General features: G+C 34.4%; 1 protein-coding gene across 1 annotated transcript; it reads left to right on the plus strand.

Annotated features, from left to right (window-relative positions):
• Positions 1 to 27: 27 nt before the first annotated feature.
• Positions 28 to 20048, plus strand: LOC144976985 (cell division cycle-associated 7-like protein). The gene is made up of 10 exons (XM_078921640.1): positions 28 to 210; positions 3463 to 3531; positions 4079 to 4141; positions 7459 to 7641; positions 9016 to 9096; positions 9686 to 9832; positions 10539 to 10625; positions 13142 to 13204; positions 16050 to 16186; positions 17973 to 20048. The coding sequence occupies exons 1-10, from the start codon at positions 193 to 195 to the stop codon at positions 17983 to 17985; spliced, it is 861 nt and encodes a 286-aa protein (XP_078777766.1). The 5' UTR covers positions 28 to 192; the 3' UTR covers positions 17986 to 20048.
• Positions 20049 to 21432: the final 1384 nt, after the last annotated feature.

Raw genomic sequence — 21432 nt, forward strand, 5'->3', positions numbered from 1 at the left:
ATCCGACGTCTTGTCTATTTTTAGCTTTTGGCGGGAAGTGGAATTCCCCATTCTCCTACGACCATGCAGCTTCGGCTTGAGTGGTGTGTTGAGTGTGGTGTGTGAAGTGTCAACACGCGAGACTTGTTGCCTGTTGTATGTTTTTCTTTTTTACATCTTCTTCATTTGGTAATTTGCAAAGCCTGGGATAAAATGGAAGCTTTCGCAACGGTAATTAAAATTGTAGTAAGAAACCAACGAATCATAGTCATAATGAAATGACATATTGTTGAGTATACTGTTGAAGTTGAAGCGAATGCCTGTCGTGACGTTCAATACAGGTCTTTCATCAGTATCAGGCTCTCCCTCTCTCCATCTCACGAAGAATGTAGTTTTCTGCAATTGGCAAGAATTTATTTTAACTGCATTATTATTTTAACAAAGGCGATGCAAATAGCGAGATACGCTTTTGAGAAAATTATTATAGTCACAACCGACAATTGGTACTGATATTTACTGGTACTGTTACTTGGGCTTGGGCTTGGGGCTCCTCGCATTATGTGCCCGCCCGTTCATTCTACTGATTTCTATCTATCACTAAAACTTGGGATGGAACGTTGTCTCAACTCTTAGATCAGATTACATAAAACATACAAACTTGACGAGACTAGAATAAGAACCCAGCTGGTTCAGATGTGAAGGATGTTTCAATCTACGATAAAACTAAAACTAACAAACAATCTGTGATTCTTCGATATATTTTCCATATTAATTAAGGATAAATGCAATTCCTTAATGGCTTGATTTATTCCCTCGGTAGGTTACCATTTCATACAGTAAAAATTAGCTTATCAATCAAGCATCATTTCAATAATACAAGCACTCTTACTACACAGCCAAGTACAATAACTTAGTCGAAAGGGGTTTGAAATTCTTTCCCAAGGACTCACCCTGGGGGCAGTCTTTTTAGGTGCATTGTTCGCGATCTGATCACTGGTCACACCCAACACTACATCACTTTGCCCCTTTTTATGGGTTGAGCCATTGTACCTTTCTCTCAACCATTGAGACAGACAACCGCCATGAATAGTTTTCTATGGAAAAGAGATTCAAAAATGTGTGATTAATGCAATGAATATAGTCTAAAGCAGAGACGTAAACTAAATAAAATGAATGGCATGAGACTGATTCCAATATCCACATACTTGCGAGTGCCTCGATTTCATTTTCTCTATGCATGGATGCTAAATTGTTGGTATAAGTATAAGCCGGTAGGCTGGCTTTTTGTCATGTCTGTATGACGCCTTTACATCTTTTCTGACCCCCCCCCCCCCCCCGCGAAAAAAATGTTGTTTTATTTAATTGGTCTGGCCACCATCATCATTATCATCAGAGTGCAAGCATCACAATTGCATCATCATCACTCCCATTGCGACAACAACCACATCGTTATCACTACTACTACCACTTCTACTAAAACCACCACCACAGTATCATCATCACTAGCATTAAAGCCACTATTACAATCACCACCACATCATCACCATCAGTAACAATACCACCACAACTGCAACTCCAGCTACCACCATATCATTTTCATCACACACACACACACACCTCTACATCACCACCATGTCATCATCACAAACAATACTCTTACAACTACCACCATCACATCATCTTCGCTAACACTTTTACTACAACCATCACCACCACTACCACATCATCATAACTCACCTCCACTACTACTACAACCATCACCACCACTACCACATCATCATCACTCACTTCCACTACTACTACAACCACTACACCATCATCACTACCACTACTACTACAACCTCCATGTCCACATCATCATCACACCAATATCACTACAATCACATTATCATCACTACAAATATTAATACAACCACAACCACCACATCACCACAACCAATGCTACTGCAACAAACTTATACTCATCATTATTACCACCACTGCGACACAACCATCACAACCACATCGTCTTCACCTCCACTACAACCACCATCACAGCAACATCATCGTGACCAATATTACTACAACCATCACTACTACTACTACTACTACATCAAAATCACTACTACTACTACTACAACCACCACCACCACCACATCATCATTTTCTCTAACAATACGACTACAAACACCACTACCACAACCTCATCATTACTACTACTACAACCACCAGCACCAAATCATCATCACCACTACAACCACAACCATCATCACCACAATCACGACAACCACCACCACCACATCATCATTACCACAACCACGACAATCACAGCCATTTGAGGTTTCGGAGATTTGGGGTGATATTGGACATTGTGTTTACCTATCTTACAGTTCTAAGTAGATACAATTTTCTCTCGTGAAATTCTACCAAACGGTGTCTGTAATTCATGTGAGCACAATTTTAAGTTGGCATCTCTGTAAATTGTAACTTGTTTGCATGCTTTTTTGAGTGCTCCAAGATTTCTGCAGGCATTTTGATAGTTTGGCACTAACACCCATGTTTATGTCACATCTCAGCAGTGAGGTTCATATAAAAAGTGATCTTTCCCAAAGCAGAATTGACTTTTTACAGATGGGCTAAGATAACAGAAAAAATTACAATTTTCAATAAGAGCAGTAACAAAAATGGAACTCGGGTTTGCTTTTATCTCCTGATCTGAAAAGGATATATTATAATCTTTGCATTGCCATTGTTACCCATCTAGTCACTTGTCGTGTTCAATATTGCTTGATTTTGCACCCCCAACCCAGTGAATTTGTCAAACACGTAACATTCTTTTCTTGTGTTATTCAATTTTTAAGAATACAGCTTTTTTAATATAAAATTAAGATATTAAGGAGCAGACATCGGTATAGGATAAAGATCTGAACAAGTGTGTATGAAAGGTGTTGGACAAAGCAAGAAAGAAAAAAAATCAGTCTACCTCGACTGGGGATCGAATCTCAGACCTGCTGATTACCAGTCAGACATGCTACCATTACACCAGAGATGCTCCTGATAGTAGGGACAATTTTAATACCTATGTTCTTCACAAGGGTGTGCGTTTTATGCTGAACCCTCGCTTGCATCAAACAACACATACATTGAACATGAGAGAACGAGGACGAAGACATTTGAGTTGCTCCATTTTATTTTTTGAAAATATCAATTTTAAAAAATAACATTGTAAAACGCGTGCCCTTTTAAAGAATATAGGTATTAAAATTGTCCCTTCTACCAGGGGCCTCTGTGTTGTAATGGTAGCACGTCTGACCGTTAATCAGAAGGTCTCAGGTTCGATCCCCAGTCAAGATTTTTTGGGGATGGTTTATTTTCTTGTATTTTTCTTTCTTGCTTTGTCTGGTACCTTTCATACACACTTGTTCAGATCTTTTAAAAGATATTCTACATTATTGCACAAAGTAATATTGATATGTTTTGTTATCTTTTGTACTATATCAACAGCCTACCAAGATGGTACATACAAATTATGAAGATATAAGGATGCAAAATATTGAAGACAACAAAAGAGTGGTATGTGCTGTCATAATTAAATTTGTTCTTTGCGATTAGTCAATTATTATGATCATCCCTTTGTACCCTCAAGAAGCCCTCTCTCTATATGTTTTTCTATATTGTGTTACAAGATATTGTTTTTCATTTATGACACATGTTATAATTATTTTTGAAGAAGACTTTATGTGATGTTTTGTTTTTGTTTTTTTTGTTTTTCATCTCAGTCTGTGTACAAGTACCGTGGTATATTTTTTTTCATCTGTTTATTCTTATATCTAACAAAGTGTGTTACATCTTTTCCTAGCCCTGTAATTAGCATTAACAGTATTAGTAGCAAGCAAGAAAATCTAAGAATGTTAGTGTTGAAAAGGTGTATGATTTTGTTCAATGTCTTTCTTTTCTTTTTCTCAATATCTCTATTGTCTTTTTTACTCATTGTTATTTATTTACAATGCATTTGGTGTAATGGAATAATTTATAGTTCATTTTATTGCTTAGAAAATGGTTTCATCGTCATAATTATTTTTTGTTGCTTTCATGATTGTGCATTCAATTTCACTTACAGTTAGCAACCCTAATGGCAGATATTCAAGGCAAATTGCCTCCAGTTACACCACCAAAACAAAAGGTAAATCATTTTGGTTTTTGTTTGTATTGTTTTGTTTTTATTTTACTAGTTTATTTTTTGTTGTTGTTGTTGTTTTGTTCTTTTTGTTTGATAGCTCCCAACACGAATTAATATTATTATTTTTTTCTGACTCCCTACTTTATGTTTTGTTTGAATCTGTAGGACTTGGTGAGCAAGATGAGGCTTGAAAGCGGTGACCCAGAAATAGGCCATTTAATATCTTTAATTTCTTGTCAAAGCAGTGCAATTAGGAAATGGACAAAAATTTGAGCTTCAAAGTGCACAATTAATATGTCCAAACATGGCGATAAGATGCAAGAATTTAAAAACAGAGGTGTATTGTGTTCTTTTGATTTTTCACAAGCAATTGTGAAGCTCCAAATATAAGGTTGAAGTTGGTGTCAATGTCTTGTGTGTAATGTCATTTTTCTATTGTTGGTCAAAAAAGTTGTTTCACTATGAGTTGAGCAGACCTGTCACTGATTACAGATTCCATTGGTGTATATATAGATTTTAGGAGAGTCGAGTTTGGTCAAATTCGGATTTTTTTCTTCAAGTTAGGATTTTAAAAGTTAACTTTTAGATTAAAATTAATGTTACTTTACTTTGAAATTGATAAATGTTCAAATTGAATTACTTTACCCCACTTTTGATAAACAAATATAACAGCTTCAAAAAAGAACAAAACACCAAACGTTTAAGGTTTCAGCCAAAAAAAAAACAATGAAAATATACAGTTCATCCCCTTGATAACAAGATTGCGCGGGGCCGGAAATTTGTGTCATTATTCTGAGGTTTTCAAGATGGCGGAAAAGGGGGCATGGTGAGACCCGTGAATATATAGAGTGTTTGCGGGTGAGAAGACACGTCCTAACAATGTTAGAATGTGTATTTCTCCTGTTTACGCTTTCATTCTCCGGTGTGTATTGTCATTGTTTTCATCGTAAACAGTGCTTGAATGCTATTTAACAAAACTAAAAATGTGCCACTATGATAATATCGCACAAGAACACAGATGCTCACATCTAAAGTTAATACATATGAATTAAAATCCATGCGATGCTGATGGTGGGTTTTGAATACCGAAATTTTTATTTAAGTGCACCAAAATTAGTAGATCTACATCTTACAATGTTAAAAGAAAAAACAAAACAAAAAAATAGTTATTAACCACAATAATTTGGACAATTAATTTTTAAAATGAAACTAATAAAGTGAAAGATGTGGTCATTGTCTTCCCGGCTATTTATTGCCCCCGTAGGACAAAGCAGTGCCTGATATCAGTTAACCTCCACTGACCTTAGACAGGCAGTTAACGGGGAAGGTTAATGGACTCTTGAGAGTTCCATCCACTGATAATTTTCTTTTGCTGTGGTTCCATATGAACTGGTGCTGATTCCATGCAGTGTAGTAATCATGTGTTCTGATTGGTCTGTAACAAAGTGATCTCATTGGGAGGGGGGGAAAGCTTTTTTATTGGTTAAGAGTTCGAGTCGGCAATGGTCTGGTGTCAAGCATTTGTTTCAACTACCGTTTGTTGCTAAAGGGGTTTTACTAAAGCGTGTCTTACTATTTCCGGGTTTTTATTACTAATAGCATATTGCAAAAATTTAATCGGGACCGGACCAGAGGTCAATGTTATTCAGTGATGTCATTATCCAGAGGTTGTACTGTAAATACATTAATAGAACACCAGATCGATGACAGAGAAATATTCAATATGTCCTCTCTGTAGAAAAATCTTGGAATTGAATGGAATATAAAACAACGCATAAAATTTGGTGCTTTAAATAAAAAGCGGGAACACAATTAGAATTGAAGTAGGTGTGAAATGTACCCGTTGAAATAAACCCAATACAGTCCACAGATTCTAGCAACTTAGAATCACTTTTATCCCAATTTTAAAGCATTTTGAACTGATATTTCCTAAAGGTTAGGGTGAAATACTGGAATATTGGCTTTATAAAGATCATAATCTTCAAATTCTCGAATTTTTCCCCCAAAAGTTATTCAGATAATTTGTAAGTTGCATATGACGGATCTGCCTGTTTGGGGGAGAGATTGAGATCATTTCTGTTTTAACAGATAGAATATAGAAAAAGAAATCTATTTCATTGTGTGTTACTTCATGAGACAACCTGTAAGAAAATATCTCAGAAAATAATTGCAGCTGGAGCTCAAAATCAGGAACCTGGCAAATCGATACTTAATTCCAGGGAACAAGTGTATGTGATTTACCAATTTACCCCTCTCTCATTGGGAAAAGGTCCACAGCTAATCGGGACAAATTTGTATGAGCGTTTTCATTCATTTAATTTAGAAGTTTTTGTGGAACATTTTTTAATTCTCTGTATGCAATAGTGTGAACAATGTAAACAGAATCAAAAGTGCGCGCAACATATATATATATACCAATAGTGAATTATTTGGCTGTGTCGTTGCCTTTTGTATTCATGTTGTGAAGGGGGTTGGGCGATGCTTTGAACCCAATCTGAGCTTGTATCTCCATATTTTGACCCATCCGTTCTGACACTGGCCTCATAAGTAAAGGCATAGGGGTGGGCCTAACCTAATGTTTTTTGTGAAAGACAAATGGTGCAATGTTTTGTTACAGTGTGGCAACTGTATCATCTTATAGATGTTGCTTTGGATATCTCTAGTTACTGCCAAAGTTATATAAATCAAGTGCCTACAAGCTCTCAAATATGACATCGCTGTGGTTTTCTTTAGCCAATTGGCTTGATCAAGTGAAAGCTGCATTTGCTTATGTCATATCATACAACAAATATAATCAATTGAAATCCTATTGAAATGGCTTGTATAATGTTGAAATATTGGTTTACAAAGATATCATGCACAACAGGACAAGAAAATGTGTGACTTGTTTAATCTGTAAACTTGACTAATAAGGACGATTTTGGCTACAACTGTCATTTCCGATTAGAGAGGTCCCACTGTATCTCAGAATGTGTCATTTGAGGTCTTCACATAGTCAATTGATATTTTCAAAATTGCACCATAATAACTGATTTAATCTGCATTCAAAAACAGTGAGCTAGAAGCTACCAACCATTCAGGTATCAATAAAAAAAGAAAACAGGAGGCCCTTAATTTATCATTATAATCTTACTAGATTATCAACACATTTTTTATTATGGCAAAGTGATTACTACAGTAAATTTTTGTGGGACTGTGTAATCCTAAGCTTTTTTCAATTTCTCACTCGTGTTATTTTTAAATGGTTCATTTCAAGCTTATTAAGAAATAACTTTGCATTGACTGTTATTTGTATGTTGTATGTATTGCATTTTTTCCAGAGAAGGAAGCTTGATAAAAATACAAATAAACAAGTTGTTGATATTGTTCGGCGAAATCCTGTTAGGAAAACAAGACTGAACCCTGACAGATTTGAAATCCCTCGTATGAGATCTAGAAGTGGATCTGTCTCCTCTACAATTTCATGTTCGTCTATGTCATCAGCAGTATCATCCAATTCAGATGTGAGTAATTCCTATATTCCTGCATCACCGAAGTACAGTAATCAAGAGTTTAAGAATTTACATAAAAATATAGTCATTTACAAAAGGATCTAGTTTTCATTGCTATTATCTCGCATGAGAGAAAACATAATATTGGTAAATGATATATTATATCAAGAAAGTAGAGAATTTTTTTTTTTTCTGTTGACATATCGCATGCCTTTATTGGCACATGTGAGAAGAAGATGCAAATCGTCAGGTAGGTTGGTACAAAAGCTATATGTTGTGAGTGCGCACCACTAAAATATTTCAGTTTCAGATATTTATTTCACATAAGCGTTGCTATGCTTCAATCGTTGTACCAATGCTCACGCTCAGTGAGCTTGTTTTGAAATTCACAAACCCATAATTCGACCAGAGATGACCATTTTGCACAAAGTTGTTCGAGATGGGTCAGGACTTCCGAGATTGGGATATGTGGGACGGCATTTTGTTACAGACAAATCACTTTTTTAAAAGAACTCCAAGAGACAAAAAAGATTTGTGCTGTCTATGCGAACATTTCAAGAACGGAACCATCATTGAAGTAACAAATCGAGCATATGGATCTGTAATGGTGTGGGGAGTGATAGTTGGGGGTAGAAGAACTAAGTTAATATGAATCAAACAATGACTCATCTCAGACCTATACATAGTGATATTCTTGAACTAATGGTAGTCCCTTTTTCAGAATCAGAATAATCAAATGGTGATATTCCAGTATGATGATGCCTCAGCACATAGACTCGACTAATATTTGCTTTCCTAAACGTTTCAAATGTAAGGATGATGAACCAGTGTCCAGCTATGTGGCCTGACATGAATCCCATTGAGCGTACTTATATGTGAGATTTTGCAAGCGAAGCTAATGATAAAAAACAAGAACAATAAGACAAGAAAGCTGTAAAAAAGTTGAGGAATTATTCAACAGACCTAATACAATTTGGGCTGATATACCTGCAGAAATAGTCAATCAGCTAACATCATCAATGAGGCAAAGATCTGTGGCATCGGTCAATTCTAATGGCAAACACACGAAATGCTGAAGTGCGTCATGTGTACTGATTTCAATTTTGTGATCGATTTTTAATGTTTGGTTTTTTATATTTGCAACTTTTCAACAGTTTACACAAATTCAATTAATTATACATCAAAAGAAGACTAGCTTTGTCCAGTTTCCAAATATGTATATGTCATTGTATTTGTTCCAACCAGAATTGAATTATCAGTGGAATAAAACTATCGAGTTTCTTTTGTAAAAGACTATATAAACAATGTGTGAAAAATTTGAATATCAAATTTGTTTATTGGAAACCAAATTTTACAAAGAAGTTTGGATTTTGTTTTTATTTTCAGAGATTGGTTGTTCGTTTTGGCTTCTTTAAGCGCCCATCTGATGATACCTCACCAGTAAAACCAGATAAGGAATCAAGTTCTGTAAGTGGCTTTGTATCCTTACAAACGAGTGTTTTTGATCATTTTAAGAAGCTGCTTTTGTTTCATGTTTACACCCATCACCTTAGACTGGTATTATTGAATTCATAGTCACAGTAAAAAATATAACCTTAGGGCCAAGTTTTAATTGAGGAAAATAAATGTGATTTATTAAACTTACAAAAAGCAAAATTTCTCTTTTCTTGGCATTTTGATAACAAAAATCCTTTTTTTTTTTTTTTTCCTTTCTTTTTTTAAAGATTTGGTTTACCCCAACATTATTCTGTTTTGAGGAGATGGGTAACAAGTTGGATCTTCTTACAACCAAATTTTGCAAATTAAAATTCTGTAAAAATTTGAAATTTTTATCTCTCAATGGTAAAATTATTATCTCTGTTGCTTTGTCAATTTGTTTTGTTGACATCATTTTTTAAAATTGATATATAATGGATCTAAATGTTTACATGTTTCTGTAATTTTGATATTTTGTTAGAGAAAAAAAAGCGACAAATTAGATTTTTGTTTATGACATCATAACCTATATTAAATCAATTGTTAGAGATGATAATATTTTTTAAAAAACTTTGTACAGGAAGAAGAGGAGGAGGACTATCCTTTACCTCAAGTCAACCGTGCTTCAAGAAAACAGCTAACGGTTAAATCTGTGGAAGAGGTTACCCAGGAAGACTTAGACATGGTGGCGTCCTTTGTCTCTGACAAAAAATATGACAGTACATTTGTAAGTATATTTCAAGCTACTGAACATGTCATGGCACAATATCAAGGATTTTGATTTATAGTGTGATGTCTCAGACAGTTTAAAATATATTCATATGAAATAAAGATGACTGCATGTTTAGTGACCTGCACTATTGAATTTAAGCTTCCTTTTTTTTTCAGGACTAAATGCCTTAAGAGCTGATATGTTTCTTCCTTCAAAATATGATTACGTTTTTACTAGTTTTTTCAAAAAAGTCACTTGAATTTTTAAAAATAATTTCATGTTCAGTTCACTATTGAAGAGTTTGTAATGAAAATAAAGGTTGCAAGTACCATTCCGTTCATTCAAGCAGTGTTATTGTTGAAATTGACATTTCATTAAGATTGAAACTCTTTGTGGTTCACCTGTTATCATCTTAGCCAAGATATTCTTTTTTTTTTGTTCATTTTGTTTTTTGGTACAATATATTGAAATCATTTTATATAAAAGGATGAGTTGTTATGTAGTCAATGAACATTATTAATGCTCATTGAGTTTAAAATATGCCAAATTTTGCATAAAATTTTCAATTTTAAAAAAACTTAGTTCTTCTTTCAGATGACATTTCACTGTTTTCCTTTTATGTTATGGTCTCATTCATCACCTAAGTTTAGTCTCAGTCAGTTTTACTTTGTGTTGCTTTAATTTGCTCATTTATTTGTTTATTTGTTTTTTTTTAATGCAGGGTTCCACTTGTCATCAATGTCGGCAGAAAACAAATGACATGAAGACTATCTGTCGGTCCAGTCGGTGTTGTGGTGTTCGAGGACAGGTAAATGTGACCTATTTCTATTATTAAGTGGTCTTATCAAGGTTATTAACCCATTCGATTGTCTAATACTAATTGTTTATGGGGGGGGGGGTGAAATTTAATGATAATATGCACAAAGGATAGATATAGAATCTTCATACCTGCCAACCCTTCCGTTTTTGATGGAATTATTCCTATTTGCACTCTTCCTTTCCGCTATTCCAGGGGTAAAATGGTGATTTTTAAAAAATTGTTCTTTCTTTTTTTGTTTTTTTTTGGTGATTGCCGAAAGGAAGCTAAGTAAGAAAGTAAATTGCACTCCAACGCCCCCCCTCCCTTCCCCATTACGTAACACATTTGATAGGCAGTTTGTCAGAACACTGTCTTTATGTGTTTGGTATCAAAGCTTGTGGTCATTTTGATAGGAAATTATCCATTTGTGACAAATTCCTATTTTTTGTCTCAGATTCCCATTTTCTGACTTTCTGATTCCACTGTTGGAATGTAATGTAAACGGTTGGCAGGTCTGTATCTTTAATCAGGCCTGTAAATCTTCCGACAATTGTCGGAATTCTGACAGTACGATTTTGCTCTAGATGGTAAGATACGCTTGCTATAAATTCTGACATTAAAATAAATAAATAAATAAAAAAAAAAAAAAAAATATATATATATATATATATAATTATATATATATATTTATATATATATATATATTTATATATTTATATATATATATATATATATTTTTTTTTTTAATTTATTTATTTATTTTAATACATTCGTAACGTCAAAAGACAAAACCAACTTAAAAGAAAATAAAAGTGTTTTATTTTGTGCCTCGACGAGAGTCTATTTGAAAAACAAACAAACATTGTACTTATCTGGTCAAAGACAAAACAAACCAGCAGTATTCCATCTTGTCAATAATTATCACCACCTCCACACTCCCCGGATGTGTACGTATTCACTGCCTACTGTCTGCCTGCACGAAGTTAGCTAGTGTCGGTCGCTTGCGTTCGCGAGTCGTCGATCACACACAATGTAGTCAGTAATCAACTAATACACATAGCGTGTTTGGGACCGGTCCATTTCTTACTATTTTGCTACCGACACACACACGTCGTTCCATTCTTCATTTTTCAGGTCCATTCATTATCTCTATCCGGTTGAAGTGAACCGGAAAAATATGAATGCAATTCGAATGAAAAGGTGAATGAATGCTTATATCGGAAGTTTTCTCTCCTTTGGCATACGACTGATTCTCATTTCCTCTATTCTCATACGACCGTAGTTTTTCAGTATTAATTAATTCAATTATTCTTCCTATTCAATATTCCTGAAGTATTTTTAGATCGCAGTTGCGACTTACTTACCTTATAACAAGGTGTTAAAAATAAATTTTAATGGTCTTGACTTGAAGAACAAGACACTAATGGCGATTTCTTCTCTTGCTATGTGAGGAAAATTGAGGCACTGGGAGTGGCATTTTGTATTTATTGCCAGCGTCGTCTTATTTATGGATCGAGAGGAAAGTCCTTTATCGCAAGGCATGCCGAATCATGTGTTGATAATCCACTTTTTTGGTTTGGTTGGTCTATTTTCACATCCTCGAAAAGTTCAATTTTTTCACCAGCCATTTACAGGCCTGTTTAATGTTTTTGTTTCCTCTAAGTTGCTTGTTGGTTTTGATGTCTTAATGTTTTCAACTAGAAATTCAGTCCATAGACATTCTTGTTGTTGCTTCTGAGATATGGATAATAACAATAATGATAATAAAACTTGAGCATTTATATAACACAATATCTACTAAACATCCTCAAAACGCTTTACAATGGGTCCCTGGCCAACAGCAACACTTAACATGTAAGACACGAAACAAGATGCCTTTTAGGCGATATTTCTTTCTTTTTTTTTTTGGGACAGAGACAACGTTGTTAACACCCAAGTACTCATTTTACACCTTAGTATGGTGAGAGAATGTTAGTAAAGAGTCTGTTTCAAGGACTGAACTATGTGTCCTTGGAATAATAAATTGAGTTAAATTGCACATAAATCTGATCAGGGATGCTTTGCCTTTAATGACAGAATTTTTTATAGTGTTAGTATTACTCTCCACATTATTCTTCTCTGTCGTTAAAATCATTTAGCAAAATGGCAGTTTCTGACCAAAGGGAAATCTTTACGCTTAGATTCTCTTGAGTGTCTCATGCCTCATAACCCTCACTATCTCCAATGCGGGATAGCCCACTTGATTTTTAAAATCGACAAAATAAGTCTCCTCAAGCCAGTTTAAAACTTAACTTTGAATTCAATAGTGAATCCCCAATCTTTCCAAGAGTAACTTTTAATCAGTAGTGTCAAAAGCTGCACTGAGGCATATTTGTGATATTTATTTTGTAACTTGTCAGGACAATTAGCGTAATTGTTGATTTTAACAGTTACATTGTCAATCAATTAAATTATTTGTGGTCTTGAGTTGCTGCAACATTTACTCATGATTGGTAATTTGGCTTTTTATACCATCATCCAAACAGTTTTGTGGACCTTGTCTGAGGAATCGTTATGGTGAATGTGCAAAGACTGCTTTAAAAGATCCAGTAAGTACCCACTTTTGGCATGATTAATTATTATTATTATTATTATTATTATTTAATATAGCACCGGTATCTACACATAGTGCTCAGAGGCACTTTACTAGCATTTTCTAGTATCACACGAGTTCATGCAATCGACTACAAAATCACCACAAATATCTCACCCATTAAGTACAAAGTTCATAGAAAATCAAGATTAGCAGAACGGAAAATATTGGTTTTAAGATGTCGTTTGAATACTGACAGACTTTCACATAATGTGTAAAGATAATCCAAATTCAAATTCTCAGGTGTTACCATTTCTCTGGATGATAAAGAGTGTGGATATATAGAGAGTTGTTGCCAAAAAGGAACAATTGTTTCACTTGAGATTTGCTCATCTTGCGATTATATCTTTGTGATGGTAGCACATCTGCTCAACATTCTTATTTGTCTGAAAATGTATTATATGTACCTCTTCAGAATTATAATCTTTCACTTTATCCTGGTCTCCAGTTTTTCAATGTAATCACATCATCTACCTCAAAAAAATGTTTACTGTTAGTAAATTTACAGCTAATCTTAAGAGATAAGAACTTTAAATGTCATATAATGTAATCATTAATTTATACAGCCCCCAAAATCCACAAAGTGCTCTAAGGCGCTAGACAATAGGTAACGCAAATCTCAAATACTCGTAATATTACTAAAAAAGCCTGTCTGAATAGGAATGTTTTTAAAAATTTCCTAAAAGTACTGGGCTTGGGTGCGTCTTTGGTTTCTTTATTTAATTTATTCCATACTTTAGGGGCCCCGACAGTGGAAGATTTTTCATTTAGAAATAGTTTACATATTGGAACTTTAATCAGTCATTGATTTTGGGATCGAAGTGGTCTAGCAGGTATATACAATTCTAGAAGCCCCCACAGATAAAATAACTCTATATCATTGCCTCAAATTAATATAACCACACCTGCCACTTATACAAATGTTATCAATGTTGTAGGTGTAGATATTAGGGAGTCAAATTTTATTGATTTTTTAACCAAAATGTTTAAGGGGGGTTGGAGAAAATATACGTTTTTTTAGATAATTTGCTGACAATGATTGGCTCTTTTTCTTATTTGCATTACATATTTGAAATCAGGTTTTTTATATAGTTTTCACACATCTTTGAAGAGGGAATAAAAATATATGTCTGAATTACATTTATTGGACTACAAACATTGTTCCCGTACCCAAGGACAGGTCTTATAGTAGTTCTAAACAACAAAGAAACAACAAAGAAACATACTTTTATCCAAATATGTAGACCACTTGTTCAGTGCTATGAGTATATTTAACGGGTATGGTGCTATATAAAATGTCACCGAATGTCCCATTCGTTACAGGAGTCTACTTTGTAAAGGTTGTTTTTTTTTTTGGGGGGGGGGGTTGTTTTTTAAATTTTGTTTTGATTCTATATCAAATCAATTGACTTCTGTTTAAGCAAGATATTGGGATTTATATTTTGTTGATGCCAAAATTCTTAATTCAGGTGTTATTTATGCTTAAGATGCATAGTTTGAATCCGCATTAAACCAGCAAAATAACAGTGGCATAATAATTTTTTATAGGTTGAAAAGTTATGTTGTCTTTTCCAAGAGTATCAATTGATATTACAGTAGAATGACTTTAAACCGAAATTTTGGGGACCTTTTAATCCATTTGGGTTTAAAGCAAATTCCCATTTTGCGATGTTTTTCAAAGGTGGTAACTATTTAAGGAATTTGCTCATTTAATCTTATCATGGGTTGCTTCCTGTTTCCCCGTAAATAAAGTTGTTGAATAAATGCCGTCTTGGTAACCATTTATTTATTTATTCATTTTTTGGGGGTTTTTTTTTGTTTTTGTTTTTTGGTGTGTTTTAAAATATTTTGGGGGTTTTGTTTTTCCATTCTAAATTGTTGAAAGAGTTGAGTTCGGGATGTCATGTTTTTTACATATCTCCATATTGCTCAACTTTTTTTCATCGATTTCGCATAGTATTTTGATTTTAAACTCCAACGTGTAAGCACAGTGCCTTTCTTTTAGACATCTTTCAGTAAAATGTAAAGCTAAAATAAGATCGAAAGTTCTTGTGTGAGAATTGATCATGAATGATGCGCTGCGACTCAGAGGTGGAGTGAAATGGAAATGAAAAAGCATGTCAATGCTAAGCTGTCTACTACACACCCCTCTTTTGTTGATAAGCCACTAGGTTCAAAGGCCTAATTACATAGACCCCCCTCCCCCACTTTCACCCCCTCAGACACACATTTAAATAAAGTGGAAATGAAATGGCATGTCAATGTAAGTTGTCTACCATCCCCACCCACCCCCGTTATTGTCGTGTTGAAGATCCAGTCAGTTCCAAAGCATCAACACACAAGTGAGAACATCTCGTCTGCGTGATTCTACACTCCCTTTTCGCCTGCCATTCACCCATAGTCTTCCTTTTCCAGTCTGTGCGATTGCAGTGTTGGCATGACGTAACTATAATACTTAAGTAGGCCATGGGTGTTGGCCAAGCCCAAGTGCAGTGATTGAAGTGTTTGTCTACCCTCACCCCTACCCCACCCCTCACCCTCATCTTATACTTACTCTCTTTGTTTAATATCGCCGGGCATTATTACGTGTGGCCACCTTCCCGAATTTTTAAAGAAAAAAAGGGAAGGTGCTCTCAAGTTGTTTTGGTTTAAAGAAAGTCCTGCTTAGAAGTATATCGGGTCATCCTAAGAATTAGTTCAAAGACAATGAGGACACTCATACAATTTATTGAATTCTTTGCGGTTCATTGTATTTTTCGGTTTAGCCTCTTAGTTTAAAGTATTTTACTGTATTTCCCCAGGAATGGACATGTCCCCCGTGCAGAGGAGTGTGCAATTGTAGTTTTTGTCGCAAAAAGAAAGGCAAAGCCCCAACAGGAATCTTCATTCACACAGCCAGAGAGAAGGGTTATCATGATGTTTGCTCCTTTCTCCAAAGGTTTGTGAAAATTCTATTAACAAATCTAGAAATACAGTCCTCTTCGGATAATCGCAACACCTTGGGATCAGCGAAAATGTTGTAATTAACGGAGTTGAGTTTCATGTCCACTATTGCAGTATTTTCCCTCTGAGTTTACACGATCTTGGGACCGCCCATGGCTGCAGTGTCTTTACTCGATTTTAGATAAAATGGTGGGGCACTGTTTTCACCACTGCTTAGGGTAAGTTTTTACAGCAATCGTCATTCGACCACTGATCAGTCAGTTTCATAACATATATGATAAACTCAAACCAATTGTTATAAACATTGTACGTAGTCCACCAAAGGCTGACCAAATTGATTGAAACAAAAACCATATGACAGCCCACTATAATTTTGAAAAGCAAAAGCAGCTTTGATTGACTTTCACTCTTTTGTTCTCAAAATTTGTAAGAGTCAAAGATTATCTGTGATAAGAGACAATAAGCTATCAGCAAACACATTGGTCACAATGCATAGTTGCCAATCCCAAAACAAAGGATATCGCTCAGTTTCTCCTTAAAACTCTCATTGTCCACCTGTTGTCTAGGCTATGCACAGCCCCCTTGCCTCCATTCTAATGGTCGAAGATGACCTCACAAACCCATTCTGTAAAGTCCCGCCCTCTTGTGTGTCTAATAGAGTAGTGACACACTACAATAGCACTAAACCCTGCCCACTCTTGATTCTTATATCTGTCACGATTTCACCCATGATGAAATATAATCATGAGCCTTTGTTTGATTGATTTATTGAATTTGCCACTTCTTGGGATAAAAAATTTGGTGCAATTAACCAGTAACTTTTAAATAGAATTAATTCTGTTTCTTGGGAAATGTTGCGATTATCCGGAGTGGACTGTAGATCCTTTTTTATTTATATGCCTGTGAGTTTATTCAATTTTATGATATGATGTGATGAGCACAAAAGTTGCTTGTCAGCATGTTAGTTTGTTTTGTTTTTTTTTCTGAAAAATTGTTAGTCGTATAGGTGGCCAGCTTGGATTTTGCTCCCTAACAGTTTAGGCTTATAGTCTCACCTGTTTGTAAGATGTCAAAAGAATGTATTTATAATATTTTTTGAAAGTAGAGCTAGCAATAAAGTGATAAAATTATAATTGTGCTTTATTAATCCCATTCCATAATAGCCATGCCATTTGAGTAACACTTGCCAACATTATCATGCATGATTATAGAACTTTCAAAGAGGTTGACAGAATTTTAATCCTGGACTTCCTCTTGTTTTCAACCTCATCTGAGCACTACAGTGATAATATTTTAACTCATCTTAGAATCAATAGCTGTACACATATTGAAATGTGGATAAGAAAAGAAAGTTAGTGTAATGTTTAATCAATTTTGAGAGTTTGATCCGATTATAATATCGGTCCCTTGGTCTTTTTCAAATGTCGAATGCATCTTTAGCGGTTTGACGATTTAAAGTTTAGGAAAGAAGAAACCATTGTTATTTTGGTTTAATATTATCATTACAAATTGACCAGTGTTTTTTAATTTAATAAATCTTGTTGAAAAGAAAATTAAGCACTAAATGACATAGTCATGTCTTTGGGAAAAAGATTATTTAAGCCTGCCTAAGACAAATTGTAACTTTATAAGGTTAGTTACATCTACTCGGCCTTTTTATAAAACCTGACTATATTGCCTATTCCTGTCATGTGACTACTAATTTATGATTTTCTAGATGGTTGTTTAATAAAGTATGTGTTTTGTTATGTTTTTTTTGTTTTTTTCTATTTTTTTGACAGGTGTGAGAAGTGATGTTTCCAGAACAAGTATATCTTTTGTTACCATGTTTTACCAGACTTTCAAGTATTTTGTCTTTCCATTATCCTGCAACCACAGAATTGATTGCACTTATTTTGGAAGAATATCGTCCATTAACAACCATAGGTTTTAATAATTATTCAAAGAGGGAATTGATTTTTATGTCCTACAACTATTGTTCTTTTCCTCAGTTGTGATGTAAAAATGTGTTGTTACCTAGGAAAACTCTTTTAATGGGAACTCGTAGAATGTATAACAATAGAGCAAAGTATTTTGGTCAGAGACTATTTTTATTTGGTTTCCCTATCAAATTTTTAGAATTTTATATTAGTGATTATTGGTTGCAAAGGGATAGGATTATCAGTTGCAAAGGCATTTATAATATGAATGAATGTGTATTCGTATTTCTTTGTTTTATATCCCTTGAATAGACCTTTGTCCTGGTTGCAAAACATTACTATCATTACCAAGTTAAGGAGCAGGCGCCAGTGTAAGATAAAGATCTGACAAGTTTGTGTGAAAGGTGCCAGACAAAGCAAGAAAAAAAAACATTGCAAAAAATCAGTCTGCCTGAACTGGGGAGTCCCAGTCCCAGTTGACGTAGGCTGATTTTTTGGGATGTTTTTTTTTTTTTCTTGTATTTTTCTTTCTTGCTTTTTCTAGCACTTTTCACACACACTTGTTCAGATATTTATATTAATATCATTAATTTCTTAATTGTAAGTCACCGAAAAAGAGTAGATGTGTTTCAGGTACTGTGACTATTATTTTATCACCTAAGTTTTCCACTTGGTTTCACTGGGTCATTAGTCGAATAACTGACTGTTTCAGTACTTTTATGTGTTGGTTCCACTGTTTTTGTTAAATTTATAAAATTATTTTTACATCTTTCATCTGTTCTCATTTTTAGGATATATGAATTTTATATAATTTTGAAAAGAATGCTATTTTTAGAAAATTCTCGTGTCATTCACTGTACAGTATTGTATTATTCTCATGACATTTATTTTACAATGTTGTTGATAGATTTTTATAAGATTCTTTGTTTGTAATTGTTGGTTTCTTTTTTTTAATGATCATTTTCAATTTTTATTTCAATACGCCCTTACCCTTACATTTTATTTCTTAAAAAATTACATGCTTAAATTCTCATATCTTTACTTAACATTTTTAACATTTTTTTGAAAGTGATGCATTGTTTGGTATCACTTTTGATTTTCAAATTTATCTCCTTTCATTCAGAGCTCAACAGTAACAGTTTAACATAATATAGAAAGGAGAAAGGAATTGAACTCTTGTTGTTACTTCTACCCTCATTTATGTATTTCTTTTCCCCTTCCATGTACCCAGTTACTCCTACTGCGTGCACAATTTGATTTGTAAAGAACTGCTTAAGTGTACTCTTTGTAGAAATTAAACAACTTTGATATTCACAGCATATATTGTTTTCCTGTGGGCCTTTGAAAAATCAATCAAAACTTGTTTACAGTGTTCTAACTTTATTTAGTGGAGACGTTTAAAGATATTTTGTTCCAAAATATACAAAAATGCAATGGAAGATGCCAGTCACAAGTGATTGATGAATGAAATTTTGTTGATATAAAAAATTTAGTTTGACTATTAGGGGAAAAAATAAATGATGCCTCAGCTATTCAAAGTAGCGTAGGCTATAATGTGTCATTTATTGCCTTGGTACCCATGTTAAAAACTGTATTATCATGCTTACATTCTGACACGGAACCCGCCAATTGCTATGGCAGGTTTTAAGTAACAATCAATACAATCACAAATTAATCAATTTCACAACTCTTGGCTCAGCAAAAGTCAGTTGACTGGAATCCTCCATAGTCATTTTTTAAAAATTGGAAGTTGTATTGATTTTGTAATACAATTATAATGTTATAAAAATAAGATTTTACCTATAGAAATTGTTTTATATATGTTGCGCCTACTGCCAAAACCTGATTTTAATGTTCAAATATATATCCAAAATACCTTATTTTATATCATTACGAATTTGTCTTGTCTGAAATAAATAAATTCTGTTATAACTACAAGTTCATTCCCATTCTCCATTTTGTATGAGAAAGTAATATATAGTTGTCATGTGATTGGGAGGGTTCTTCATATGCTTGCAGCGTCTTCTGTCCCCTTCAATGTTATTTTCTATTGTGGGGGGAGGGGTCGCTGTGTTTGTTTTTGTTTTCTTTTTCCTCACATCAGGGGTTTTCTCTCCTTGTCCTCAAAATTTAAATGGTGTTTCTGCATGGAGATGGAAATTTTTAGGTGGTATCACACAATATAGCATTTTATGGAAACCTCAGAGCTAGGAAACGTATGACTCTTGGCAGGGGTTCTATGTTGGTGAATCTCGTGCCTCCTTACACCATTTTGTTTTGCTCTTAAGTCATTGGCTGGGAGGGAGGCATTCATATTGTGGTTTTGATTACTTTTCCCCCATTTCTTCTTTTTTTCTTCTTCTTCTTCTTCTTCTTCTTCTTCTTCTTCTTCTTCTTCTTCTTCTTCTTCTTCTTCTTCTTCTTCTTCTTCTTCTCTTTCTTCTTTTTCTTCTTTTTTTTTTCAAAAAAAATAGACTGACTGAAAAATTATGTGGCATCTTTTGACCTCCCGTGGTGGGCAGGAGGTCAACAGCCGTGACTTCTATCCCCCTATATCTGTGTTCTGAGTTGCTCCTTGTCTTTGTCGTGGAATGGTATTACTTGGTTTTGTCCTGACCTTTGTCGGAATTCTTGCCTGAGAGGGAAACAGACAAATGTATAGTGTTAATTTTGGGAGATTATATTTTTTTCTTTATAAATCATCTCAGTTGCGTTATGATGTTTATTCTTTGTTTTGTTTTAATTATTTATACTGATTTGTAAGCATTTGAGTGGGATCGTGTGCTTGTGTCTGGATGAAACTTTTCGTTAATCTCAAACTGATGGTGTGCTCATGGAATCACATCCTTTCCATATTTGAACCATTCCCCTTAGTCTTACTTATTCTCATGTGCTTTTAATACATCTAGACTTCTTTTACTATCCCATTTTCTGTCTTTTTACTAGCGCTAAAGGTGTAGCAAGTGCTGTAAAACCCTTAAAAACACAAACAAAATGGTATCCTTCTAATAATCTGTAATGCATCTTTAAAGGTCTTGATTTTGCTTAAGAGCTTGATATCTGCAGGCCGGTTGTTTCATAAATGGCAAATATTTGCAAAAAGGAGAAAAGATGACCATCAACATTGGATGGATTTTGCTTGACTTCAATTGTTTTTGATCTACAGGTATCTCTACAGGGCTTTTTGATAACAATCAAATTGGGACCGGTTTCATAGAGGAAAACCACTGACGGTTCTCACATCTTACTACCTTAATTCGGGTCCCCAGTCTAGTTCTCCTCTCTCACTTACTTCCACAGGGCTGAGGCTCTTCCGCTACAG

The sequence above is a fragment of the Berghia stephanieae genome, chromosome 7 (assembly GCF_034508935.2).
Source record: "Berghia stephanieae isolate SIO BIC M18660-M18661 chromosome 7, UCSD_Bste_1.3, whole genome shotgun sequence".
Taxonomy (NCBI): domain Eukaryota; kingdom Metazoa; phylum Mollusca; class Gastropoda; order Nudibranchia; family Aeolidiidae; genus Berghia; species Berghia stephanieae.